The 13,455-nt window shown below is 42.5% G+C and overlaps 1 protein-coding gene across 5 annotated transcripts in view; it reads right to left on the bottom strand.

The window, feature by feature from the left end:
- Nucleotides 1–5,663: 5,663 nt before the first annotated feature.
- Nucleotides 5,664–13,455, bottom strand: part of STK38L (serine/threonine kinase 38 like) — a 46,244-nt gene continuing 38,452 nt past the window's right edge. For all 5 annotated transcript variants that reach the window (XM_059846058.1, XM_059846059.1, XM_059846061.1 and 2 more), the window contains exons 12-14: nt 11,886–11,981; nt 10,908–10,999; nt 5,664–9,758 (exon numbers count right to left, since the gene is read on the bottom strand). In XM_059846058.1, coding sequence (XP_059702041.1) covers nt 9,631–9,758; nt 10,908–10,999; nt 11,886–11,981 — 316 coding nt within the window. In that variant the 3' untranslated portion in view covers nt 5,664–9,630. The remainder of the gene's footprint in view (nt 9,759–10,907; nt 11,000–11,885; nt 11,982–13,455) is intronic.

The following is a 13,455-nucleotide window of genomic DNA, read 5'->3' as shown; positions in this document are numbered from 1 at the left end:
ATCAGCAACTCACCTAGTTAGGTAGAGTTGGGGGGAAAAAACCCAACCAGAAAACAAGGATGTGTTTCCTTCATAGCTTTCAGAGATGTAGGCAGAATTCACTTGTCCAAACTCCAAACTATAATCTTGAGGATGGTTCCTCAGATGCAATCCTGAACTCCATTCATGACATCTTTTATAATTGGAAGCTCCCAGCACATTTCCCATCTGATGTGGAAGCTCCTTGTCTGTGTGGGAGCGGGCAGCTCAGCATCTTGCCTGTGGCAGAGTCCAAGGGTTAGAGCACGTGGAAGGAGTGGGTGCATGGCTCTGACAGAATATTCCAGGGAAGAGGCCAGGGAATCATGGCTCCCAGCTGTGAATGCTGCTGAAGAAATCCCATGGTACTTCTGTGACAGTCTCAATGCACACTTTTCATTTTAGAGATTTTGTTACTACTGCAACTATATATATATATATATATATATATATGTATATCTCCATCATGATGTGTTCAGCTGGTCTTGCAGAGTTTGCATTGAACAGAAGGAATTACAAACCCTTTCTGCCCTAAATGAAATAAAAAACAGAAGGTAGGGCTAAAAATCAGTTAAGATGCTGTTGCTGTCTTTGAGAAAACTGCTAGCATTAATGCACATTTATTTTATTCATAAACCACAACTGATACTGAGAAGTTTTTCTAAGGATTTATTCCCAGGAAGCTTAAATGTCATCTTTTGTCCTGCTGAAATGTTGTCTTGCCCCAGTTTTGAAGCTGGGAGCTCCCTCCTCCAGGTTTTCATCATCAGTGGACACCCAAATGCTAAGGGGATTTCAGAAGTGAGTCAGCCACACTGACTGAAAATGTTTCAGGGACTCAGGAACCACAGAAAAGTGAAGATGGCTGTTGTAATAAAGTTCAATGAGTTAAACATTTAAATAGTTTCCTGAAACTGTTTTAACAAGCTTAATAGCTAAACAGCTATTAAATACAAAGTCTCTCCACATGGGAACATTAATGAGGACACTTAAAATCTTTGGGTTTTTTTTTTTAACTGACTCACTAGAAACAGAACTACTGTACCTGATTCACATTTTGTTTCATATTTTTTAGTGCAGTTGCAATTCACTGCAGAAGTTTTTGGCACTTGGTCAGAAAATCAGATCAGTCTCTTGGCAGTATTTCTGCCTGTTGTGTTCCTCCTCCATGGTCAGTGTCATGTCAGCCAGCACTTGGATAATTCCTACAAACTTAAAGGGCTGCCAGATCATTAGCACAGATCTGAGATATCATTTATTATACTCGTTTCTTATTCAAAGGTGATAACTGGGCTTTTCACTGAACCTTTAATACATGACAGTAACTGGTGTTTATAGCACAGTTTGCCTCCAGTCTTGGCAGAGCAGGATCCCAGTTTATGTAAGGCACTGATTTTGAGTAGGCCACACTTGATATTTTTGCCCCATTTTAAGGTGAGCACTTTCTCTTGAGTTGCTTTCAGCAATAAAATAGGGAACAGAACGCTTTATGTAAGCCACAGATAGCCTCTTTTCTCCAAACAACTTATACAACAACGTGCTAAAGGGGTAAAAATAACAATCAGATCTTAGGGCAATTAAATAATAGCCTGAGACTGAGCAGTTAAAGTGTCTGTATTATTCCTCCTTTTTTCCTCTTCGGTCACATCCATAGCATGTCTCAGCTGTTTCCCAGGACATGGGACATGCTGTCCCAGTGATGTGGATTTCTTTGTGTATTTGCTGGGGCCAAGCTGGCCCCACACACACCTCACTGATGAGACCTGGGAGAAGGAACACTGGGAGTCACTCTCCATTATTAGGGTGACTTTTGTTACTTCTCACAAAAACACCCCTGGGTGACTGCTCAGGGCAAGCCAGGGAACTTTTTTCTGCTGAAACTTAATAGCAGGAAACTGAAGTATCTCAGCTTTATAAGTACAAACAGAGATTTTTCATTAGCTTCTCTCCCAGAACACAAATGTTTATGGTTTCCCCTCCCACTGTGGTCTTATATGGCTGAAAGTACGGAATCAAGTGTGGTTTTGTAGAGGACATATGAACAAGTTAACTAGTTACAAAAATTAATCTTTTTTTAAAAATCTATTTCAGTCTGTTATTTGTATTCTGCTTGAAGGTCACCGGATTACTTTTAAGGGCACCACAAGCAATTTACTGACTTTGCTACAAATTCTGTGTCTATGTATTGGTAAAATCTGGTGTCACTTTAAAGCAATATTTCTTCCCCAAATCAGAGACTCTTGAGCTTTAAAAATTATATAAATAGCATAATCATACTGTCATTGGCCAGTAGTAAAAATAAGCTCTTTTAAATTGTTTGTGCTTAATAATTACTATGGAAGCCCCTCAAAGAGGCAAAAAACAGCACCAAAAAAAAAAAAAAAAAAGAAGAAGAAGTAAAAAATTAGGCTTCACTAGCAACGGACTGTGCTGTGTTCTGCAGTATCCAACTGGATTGTGACAGAGATATACTCTGGCCTTGGACATCTGGGAATCATGACAAATTCCTTTCAGGATGAAACAAGTCTAGCTTGAGAAGAACATTGAATTCTGCTGGCTCCTCCTCTCTAATCTCTGTATTGGAGCCAGCAGGATGGCAATTTAGTGTGTGATTTTCTAACAAAATTAAAGGCAGTCAAAAGGATTAACATTTTCCAAAGTGCCTGCTTAATTTTGGAGTCCTTGCAAGGTTCTTGCCCACAAAATAATACACTTGCTTGTAAATCTCTTACCCCAAAGTCTCTCAATTTGACAGTGCCACTTCTGATTTAAAAACAAAATAATCTTCAGTTTTGAAATAGCCTTTTTATTCATGGCAGAAACTGGTAGTTTCTGAATGCCTAATGAGAGCCTAAAAGTGGCATTTAAATAAATTGTACGTTTTGCCAAGTTTCCTCAAGACATTAGTTTGATTTTGGTTATTAAAAACCAGGTAATATAGTCCTGTTTAACATCAGAAGTGCCATGCGAGTTTCTCACTGGTGTGTTTGAAGCCAAAAGGCCTCCTCTCCACACACTGCTTTTCAACCAGCTGAGTTGTATAAATAGTGAAATCTTTTTGTCTCATTTGTAAGGAACACCAAAGCATGGCATCAGCAACCAGTTTGCTTTGAAAACCATCCTTGTTCCTGGTTTCTTTGGGCTTTAGATAGGGATCTTCTGCTGACGTCAATGGGAGTTGGATGAGACCTCAAAGAAAGCCTGCTGGACTGAAATCTTGACGTGTGTGTCTAGATTGCCAGTGATTTCACCCTGTCCTGATCAAAAAAGTCACTGACGTTTATATATGATCATCCCCTAGTATTAAATAGAGACAGTGAAGTCAGAAGTAGAACTGAAATGAAGTGTCCAAAGCTGTTACAGTTTTGCACTCCCAGTAAATCACTGCTCCCATTTCCAGTCGGTTTTGTGCATGGCTGCACGTGCCTGGACGAGGTTGGGGGGAATATCTTGGCATGTGCCTCCTGTTGGAGCTCCTTCACCTCCATCTCCCAGCCCCACACTGGGGGCAGATTCTGCACACAGCTTTGGAATGCAGGAAGGAGTGGTGTTACTTCCATGTGTCTGTAACACTCTCTCTGTAGCTGCAGTCTCTCTTGCAAGATGTGGAGCAGGGGCTGTGGTTACACTTTTACACAACAATTTTAAGAGCTCAGCGCTCACTCTACAGATGAGCTGCCCTCCTCCTTCAATTCAAGGGCAGGAAATGTAGAGGCAAGGGCAAAGATTTTGTCTTTGGAGCGGGGAGGATGGGCAGAGGCACCCGGAGGGGAAGGAGATGCTGCCAGTGAAGTGAACTGCCTGGGGACAGCATGGAGAGCCAGCATGTATTCCTGGAGGACGAGAAGCTGCAGCAGATGGTGGCTCACTAGAAACAGATTAAAGCAGCTGGTACAGAAACAAGATGCGGCACTGAGGGTCAGTTCAGATCCGAAACAAACTGTTCCTAGCAGAGCTTTGCTTGGTTGGGAAAGGAGAACCCTGTGCTCATTCCCTCCTCAGCACAAGGAGATTGAAGTCTGTGTTCCCCATCTACCCCAGGAACAGGGACCTCCAAGGGCTCAGATAACCTGAGGAGTGGCACTGGGAGGAGCAGGAGGCAGCAGGGATGAGCTCCCTCTGTGTTGGAGAGATTAATTTCCTGTCACGCCCACTGCAGCAGTGTTCCTGAGTGATGAAGTGTCCAAACCCTGGTGCCAGTTCAGTGTGTGACAGACACACTAATTTGCCCTTCAGCTGTCCCAATATTAAAGCACAGGAAACCTGGTGGATTTTAGGAGCAGGCATTCCATGCTGCAGAGCCTGGCACAGCTGAATCCAGCGTGGCTCACAAGGAACAGGGCCGGCATCCATCCTTAGAACCTGCTTTCACCTGGGAAATTCAGCTGTGGGAGAGGCATTTTAGTACCTCTCCAATACTTAAAACTTACACGTGTGATGAATCACATTACCCTAGAGAAATGAAATCACAGAACCATGAAGGGTGTTGGAAAAGACCTCCATGATTGTTGGGTCCAACTTGTGACCCACCTTGTCACCGAGACCAGAGCACTGAGTGCCACATCCAGTCCTTCCTTGAAAACCTCCAGGGATGGGGACTCCAAACTTCCCTGGGCAACCCCTTCCAATGCCTGACAGCCTTCTACATTTCCAAATACATTAAGCACTTCCTGAACTGCAAATATATCCTTGCCTAGTCCAGAGCTGGGAGCCACTATTGTCCCCACTCCCAAGACAGACAGTTTCGGCTATTCCTCCCTTCTCCCTCCTTAGGAAGATTGTCAGAAAAAGCCTTTTATTGTCCAAAGCATGTTGTTTTGCTTAGGTACTAGGCACACTTTGTACAAGAACAAAGAAATGAAAAATGTAGATATTTGCAGTATGTCTTATAAACCCTAAACTCAGATAAGATTTAAAAAGAGATTTACCCGTGCTTGAAGGCATAGCCCTCATATTTGCCATTCAAGTGCTTTTTCTGAGGAATATCTAATTTGGTAATGCAAGGAGGTAAAGAACTAAACCTATATTTCCTTATGATGAGTAGCTCTGCCATACAATCATGCACAGTCAAGGGAAGAAAAGGGTGATCCTAAATAGAATTTGCAAAATTTGGTTGCATTTTTACCTTTATTGAGAGCAGCAGTTCTGGAGTGGTGGGAGGGAAGCCTCTTGTTCTTCTCAGGAGGGCTCCATACAAGGCCAGGCAGTGTCTGCTCACTTCTCTTTGACTTTTAGCTGCTCCACTCTGATCATCTTTTTACACAACTTTCAGTGCTTCTGCTGCTGCTGCTCTGAACTTGGCAGGGAAAGTGGAACAGTAGGACAGAAAGGGTTCTATAGTGGATCAAAGGACACAACTGGCCCTGACAGCCTTTCCTGGATAAATTACAGCCTATGAGGAAGGTAAGATTCTGGACAAGATCAGTAACCATTTGAGAAGTAGCTTCTTCATGTGACTGCAGGTGGGCCAAGTCAAACAATATTTGCTTTTTCTACTTTCTGATTGAGTGTAACCACACTGGGGTGTTTTGTTGTCCATGGAATTCAAGATGAGAATCCACAAAATAGGATCTCAATTCTTTAGATGTCTCCCATTCCAGAAAAGAAATCCAGTACACTGGGGTGAAAGAAACAAAAACTGCAACTTTACAAAAAGAATGCTACTTTTATTTTCAAATGCTGTAAAAAGCCTCATATAAATCTTTATAATGCTTCTATGTAACTTTCCCAATCACAACTAATGAAACAGTCTAGGAAAAATATAGCAGTTGCATTTTGACTCCAAGAACGAGCTGCTGTGAGATCCCAACAGTAAAGGACAAGGTTCAGTGTGTTACAACGCCTGCAATTACTTGTGTTATTGAGAAAGTGAGAGCACTTCCTAAGCATTACCTGGGCTAGACTGCAGCATTCCCTGCTTGCTGGGCACAGGAGGAATGTCAGCCCTGGGGAAGGAGCTGACAGCAGAGCTGTGTGCTGTTCCTGGTGCCCACTCCTGGTGCCCCCTGCCTGAACTCCCCCTGGCAGGTGCCCTTATCCCAGACTGTCTCCAACGGCTCAGGTGGGGAACAACTGACCTATAAAAATAACACTTCTATAACTCTCCAGCAAGGCAAATTGAACAGTGCAAATGCAGTATCAACAAGATTTGATTTCTGAATGCTGGCAATTTTTTTTAAACTCCTTTTGCACATGAGACAACCGCTGCTGATGTCCTGTACCTAAGGCCACTCACTCATGCTGATTGGAGATGGAACGAAGTGCAAAAGCTCAGCTGCAGTTCCCAATCCAAGCTTCCTCCCCACTTTCAGGGAATTCCAATCCCGAATTTGGATTCAGGCTCTTCACTTCCATCGATGCACTCAAGTTTTCCCTGCTGGAATAGGTAAACATCCCAGCAAACCTCTGATAACAATATGCATACACAATTTAGCATTTTAACAAAAGTTTAACAAAACATACTTCCAGAAAATTAATTTTCACATGGTTGCAATCATCAAGCCATTTCAGGATCTTTGGTACTCCAAGAATAAGAAAAATAAATGGCACAGTGACAAACGTTGCCAAAGGAAAACACAACCTTCCAGAGGAATCAGATAAAAATAACAAAATTAAAGATATGTTGCACTTCCTTTTTTTTTTTTTGAAAGCCAGTGTAGATTAACCTGTTCTCTTTAATCTAGTACAGTGTCACAGTTACACCTTTAAAAAAAACCCTATCATCCTAAAAGCAGTAGTTAATATTGTTTAACTTGACTTACTGATTAAAATAATGCCATGTTTACAAAAAAAATTTTAAAAACTCAACTACCACTATACAGGAGTTTATACTAGATAGGCTGCAGGCTGTTTCCTTATGGATATAACTCCTATGTGAGCACTGATATGATTAATCATCTGCAGTTTTAAATTAGTATTATCTTTAGTGTTGCAAGTAGAGGGGTTGAGCTTTTTCCCGAGTTTGTAAACCAATGAGTATGTACAGACATAATTGTTCAATAGATAGCTTTAAATTAAGTGTGTATTTCTCCACCCTCCCTTAAGCCCCACAGGAAAAAAAAAATCACCAGTATCATTGAGCATTTGCAGTTTCCATGAAACTGAGCTTGTCTCAACAAGTTTGAGCAAAGACTTGTTTGTAGGTCATGTTAATGGGGTTACTGTGCTCTTCTGAAAGGTGGTGGTTGCAGGAATTCCAATTCCAGTGCACACGGTGCCCCATGGATGAAACTGGAAATTAAAACCAATGAAAAGTATTTTGAATAGCAGTGTCCTTTGAGGCCAAATTTGCATCTCAGGATTTTTTTCCTGCCTGAGTTTCCCTGTTTTGGAGTCAAGGCCTTAGGAAAGGCATTTCCTTTCCTGAGAAGCCTCAGGAGCTGTTGGGGCACTGGCAGAACAATGCCTGAAAGGTAGATTTAAGTGAGTTATTGTTTTCCTACAGCCTTTGGATGGCCACTGGTTGAGCCTCAGCACACTGACAAGGCTAAGAACAACACTGGAGAATTTTTAAGGACCTTGCCCCAACAGCAGTTCAGGGATGTTAATTGGTGTAAGGTCTGGGAAGCAAATCTGGGAGATGAAGGAGCTGTTCCCACCTCAGTGAAGCATTCAGGCAGAAGCTCAGCTTAGCTTTGCTCCAATACTGGATGGGCCTGAGGCAGTGGCTACCCCTCTTTGAGGAGCTGAAGACTGAAACTGTTTGGTATAAATAACAGATATTAGATGCTTCAAGGGAGACAAAACCGTGGAGGAAAGGCTGGATCAGGGATCCTGGCTAGATCAAGGAAGAATATCTGCCCATCACAGGCACTGATGCAGAGAAATCTTGCTGGCAAGTGGGCTCTTATGCAACAGATCAACATCCCAGTATGTTTCTCAGAGCATACAAATAATTCAGAACAGCTGACACTACAGTGCCTAACAGCAATAAATATTTCTCTAATGGCTTTATAACAGTAGTTTCCATATTGCTACAAAAGTCTGTCCAGTGGAATCTTTCCTGCTGTATGCCAAAACATCCTGTGCTCCACTCAGAAGGGGCTGCAGAGGTTAGGGTGCCTCTCACTGGTGTTCAGAGGAGGGAGACAGCAACAGTGACTCTGATTGTTCAGTCACTGGGGAATTGTTCAGTGCTGTACATCTCTTCTGACCACAAAATGGTAGCAGAGATCTCTGCTGTACTGTGACAGATTCAAAGCCCTGCAGATAAGCTGTAAGTACAGGCAGAGAAAGTCACCAGTGACCAGATAATTGCAAACTGCTCAGGGAGTACAACGCAGTCCTGAACTGCTGCTGGGCTGATGAACAAAACCAGAGCCTGCACATGGAGTTATTTCTGCTTCTGTTTCCTCTGCCTGGGAAAGGACGCCTGGCTCCGCTGTCAGGTTGTCACCATCCTACAGACTGGCCACAAGAACATTTAGGTGGTCCCTGGAAATTGGGCTGCAGGCTCAGCTGATCCCTTCTAATCCCATGACCATACCAAGTGGAGATCCTGGAAGAAAAGGAGCCCACTGGAGGATCTGAATCTAGTGGGACACTCAGTTTCCTCTATGTGAGCAGAGGCTGTGATTCAGGAGAGGTTAGAGCAGGATCCCTTCTGCCTGCAGGTGCTCAGGGAGGAAAAAAGAAAAAGCACCAATCTGATCACTTCTCTGGAACACATTTTGCACAGAGAAAAGAGAATGTTTGAATTATGAGCAGCTCAAAGGTGATCTGCTTTAGAGCAGAGGCAGAAATACAGTCTTGGAAACTCTGCCATCCCCTCAAAACTTCCTATCTGAGTGTTTCCCTTCTGCTAAAAATATTGATACTTTTTATTCAGATTCCTTTTTTCTTCTGAAATTGCCAGCAGGCATCATGACCTCTAACAGCAACACTGTCAATGATCATTTAAAGCAGAAATACCACTAAACAGATCACAGCAACTGCCTCACTGCCACACACTGTGGGAAAAGGGACAAAAGGGATGATGACAAAGGGCTGATAAAGTCCTGCACTCGGGGCAAGAGAGGGCACACAGGACACAAGGAGGCCCAGAGGACACTGCTATTTAAAATAATTCCATGTGCTACACTCATGGGGGATCTGCAGACCACAAATGGAACACCCTTGAGCAACTGCTCAGAGAGGTTTGCAGATGTGGACAGTTTTCTTTATACTGCATATTTAAACCCCACCAGCTGAGCAGTACAACACCAATGCTGCATCAAATGATATGTTTCCCTCCTTGGTGGATTAGATGGTTTACAGTACAAACAAAGCCACAGTACAGAGAGGCATAATTAACCGTTATCCACACGTAGGCAGTGCAGGAAAAGCGATGCACGTTCCTTTTATTCCAGTACCTTTGTATAATAAAGTTAACAAAAATATTCAAATATTTAAAAAAAAAAAAAAAAAAAGGAAAGGACAAAAAAAAAAAAAAAAGCCAGCTGGCACTGCCAACTAATTCCTGTAGTAGTCTTAGAAATCCTAATCCTGTAGAATTTCCATGTGAAATCGATGCGCACCAGAGTCGATGTGTTGATAACTAACGCCAAGCGGGCCTGGTGATGCAGCTACCTGAGGTTTGTGTTTGCAATTTCCTTTGGGGGGCTGTGTTCTGTTTCACAACTTCCCAGCTTTCATGTAGGAAGGGATGGAGCCACGCTGGGTGAGCCCTTCAAACCTCTTGTAGGTGTAATTGAGGAAAACCCAGTCTTTGGATTTGTAGTCGGGTTCCGTCGTGTTTGGCACTAGAATTCAGAAACAAAAGCAAACACACATTAGAAGAATTAAACCCAGGCTGCTTCTCAGAGGACTTTTCACAGAGCTAAACAGCCCTGAACTCTTATTTCCTTAGTCAGCAGAAACTCCTGGAAGAAATCCTGCTTCTAATCAGGTCAGTTGCCTTTTGTCAATGGTCTGAATTATAATTTCAGCATAGAACTCGGAAGCAGAAAAAGGGGGGTTTTTGTTTTGCCTTTTTTTTTCCTTTGAATTATGTGTACACACTCTACCAGGTTTCCATACCTTAACAGAAGACTCTAACACACCCACAGGATACACAATTACAAACCTCATGACATTTCTGATGTTCTGATTTTTAGGTATCTACACATACAGTACCATTTTCAGTGGGTCTGAAATGCCAAAATAATACAAATGTTCTTGGCATTATCCAGATATGGACATAACCAGCTTAGGCACTAGAGATGGGTTGCTTTGCATTAAAAGGACAAACTTCCTCACCATTAAATAAAAGCCACTTCAGAAAAAAAAATTAACCAACAGCTTTTGGATAATGCTTATGGCTGTTGACACACTTAGCAGACAGCAATTAATCATCTGCCAATCTTCAAGTAACTGAAAACAGTGGGACCTGGGACTATTTGTATGTCACAGAACCAAGTCTTTTATATATTAAAATTTCCTGTAACTTGCCAAGAGAAATCAACGACTAAAAAAAACCCTGAAGTGATTTACAGTGCAACTCAGGTTCATTAAATACTGCATTAAGTAATCAACTGTCTGGAAATTCTTACCCATAAATATCTCAAGAATTATGTTTGGCACAAACCTCAAAAGTCACTGAAGATGAAAAGCATGATGTTTTACCAGAATCTGGTTAGACAGACTGCCTGGCAGAAAACTCCACTGCTTTCTGTGCTCACTACCTCTGTAAACCATTTTTACCAAGAGTCTGGACTCTTAAAATCTCTGGGCTTTGCAGCTATGAGAGATGACAGGTTTACACTCTTATTTCAAAGAAAATATAGAGACTTGATCTACAGACTAACTTGATTGGGTCATTAGAAAAATTAACATAAACAACAACAAAGGCATCAGTGCAGTATTCTGGCATGTCACAGACGGAGATTTGGAATTCACAATGGCAGTCTCACCTGGCTGTAAAATGTCTGATTCAGGAAATTCATCAAAGTTGGAAGTATCATCAATACTTTTGATTTCTATAGGGATTGCAGCTGGTCTTTCTCTGCAAATAAAGATAAATGGCAGAAGAGTGAATGTTGGGAAATGAAACAGTAAGTTCCAGCTTTAACTTAGCTTTTTACACTTAAAGCTTCCCTTAATGCAGAGCACAAGGGTTCCACTGAGTGCATCACAGATGAATCTGACTCTCCTGTTTGCTGACACCATGGGGAGTTTGTTTGGTTCCCTATCCCCATTGGTGTCTTCCTGGCAGGCTTGGGGCAAACATCATTTTCCCATTGAGAGAGCATCCCACACTTACCTGCCACATAGCTATCACCCTGATCTTGTCACCAGCCACCACTGTGGTTACCCTGTTTCACAAACACAGCCCAGCAGGATTGCACTTGCACCCACAGCTTTACAATTCCAGTGCTCATCAGCCTGGACCTCATCCAAAACCTTTGGACTGTAGCTCTTCTTTGTGACACTCAGCATCTCTCTCCCAAACCAGGCTGGCTCTGCTTTAGCACCTCCACAGTCAGGAAGCCCTTGAAGGAGTTTTAAGGTGGCTTTTGAAAGTGCCCAAGGAATCTGTGCCAGCAAAACCTTCACACTGGGACACAGCACTGTGGAAAAGGCAGTACACCTGTAAACTCACCACAGGTCTAATTACTACACTTACAATTAAATCCACAGCCACCCTACAACAATTTCTTATCATTATGGGCAGTCTGGAATAATCTGAGGTATCTCAACTCAGTTAAACTCTGGCCATTTCTATTCATGTCAGCAGGGCCAGAAAACCTTCAGTGTCAACCCACTACTGCCAGTAGCTGCCTTTCAAAATGAAAGATAAATTAGAAATAATTGTCCTTGACAGCACACTACATGAAATTCTTGTTTTCATGGCTTTTATTCTCCCTGTAAACTTGTGTGTATATACATACCTGATATGTCCCCAGTCTACTCCTTCAAAAAATGGATGACTTTTTATTTCCTCTACTCCATTGCTACCAATTCTGTTTTCTGAGTCGATACAAAATCTGGAAAAGGGGAAAAAACAAAGGGAATGTTACAATAAATTCCACAGAAGCAACAGTATCCAGTATCAAGAATTTCAAGAAGGTCTGTCAAATTGTTTCACCACTTGTGGTAACATCAAAGCAGCCCATTGCATCTAGGAGAGAAGGGAAACAGTAGAAGCAGAACATTGTTAAATCCCGAAACAAAAAGTCATTATGCCAATGACCGACAGCTTTTCTAAACTGCTGCATCCCCATCTTCCAGGTTTGTGAAAAGTTGCTGCATGTTCTGGTGTGGAGGGTGGCTACATGACAAAGACCGCGTAGACATGCTCTGGATAGCTGGCTAAGAATTGGAAAAGTACTGGACCCAGCTAATCTGAGTCCCTGCACCTGCAAGGCCACTGTGGCCTGGAGCATAGCTGTAGTACGATAACAAGATGCTGTAGTTGAGAGAGAGACATGAGAAAAGGGAGATGTAAGTCGTAAGGAATGAAAAAGTAAGGGGGGGGGAACTGATACCTATAGTATAACCAATAGACTGCTTAGCTTACAGAATATGCATGAGCTTATTACTTGTCGTGCATAAATGTCTGATGCTCTAATCAATAAATGAAGCTTGCTGAACTCTCATATTGAGCGTCCCGAGACTTCCTTCACTGCGACATTCTGGTCCTGTAAGATCAGTTTGGAATGGAGGCTCAAATCCCTACTACTGAGAACTGCCCTGGCATGTTCTCAACTATTTAAACATCTCTGTTTAAAGTCAAACTAAGAAGAATAAATATACTTAGCAAATCAGGACTGCTCTCTGATGTTGTATTTTGGAATCCCAGTGAGCTAGCCCGTCCCAAACATGCCATGTCCCTATTCTCCCCTTCCCTCTCCTCAGAGGTGCAGGTGGTGCAAAGACCCAGGGCCTGTTTCTGATACAGCCCTGCTGCATAACCTCAGCTCAGACCCCACAAGAAATTGTCAGTTTATGAGAAGCAGTCATGAAACAGCAAGAAGAAAAAGGTGAAATTGGAGACAGAGGATTGGTGAGATGGGGACTGTTACCTGCCCCAGAAGGCCACAAGGAAAAGCCTAAAATCCTAAAGAAGGAAAATAGGGAGGTGGAAGCTCTCTGACAGCAACTCAGTGACCTCAGTGATTTGTTCCAGGGAGCAGCAGAGGCTGACCCTTCTCCTCTGGACTGGAAAAGCCTTTCAAGTATCTCACCCAGGAGATGGGAATACCAACATTTGCCTAGGAATTCATTAAATCCCAGCCATCTTCTGCATATGTAGCACAGTAGGTTAGGCTATAAACTGTATCCAGTTATAAATTAAAGTTCTTTTTCTTGTAGTTGGGTGTCAGTGGGGAAGAAAACCTCCCTGTATTTGTATTGCAGCCCAGCAGGCTGGGTGGTGCCAAGGACTAACAAAAGACCTGTAACAACACTCAGCCACAGGATTCATCAGGCTTTGTCTGAACTTGAGCTTGTTTTAGTTTG

Source organism: Haemorhous mexicanus, chromosome 5 (genome assembly GCF_027477595.1).
Source record: "Haemorhous mexicanus isolate bHaeMex1 chromosome 5, bHaeMex1.pri, whole genome shotgun sequence".
Classification (NCBI taxonomy): Eukaryota; Metazoa; Chordata; class Aves; order Passeriformes; family Fringillidae; genus Haemorhous; species Haemorhous mexicanus.
Note: the sequence above shows the minus strand (reverse complement) of the source record. Positions and strands in the feature narration are given on the sequence as shown.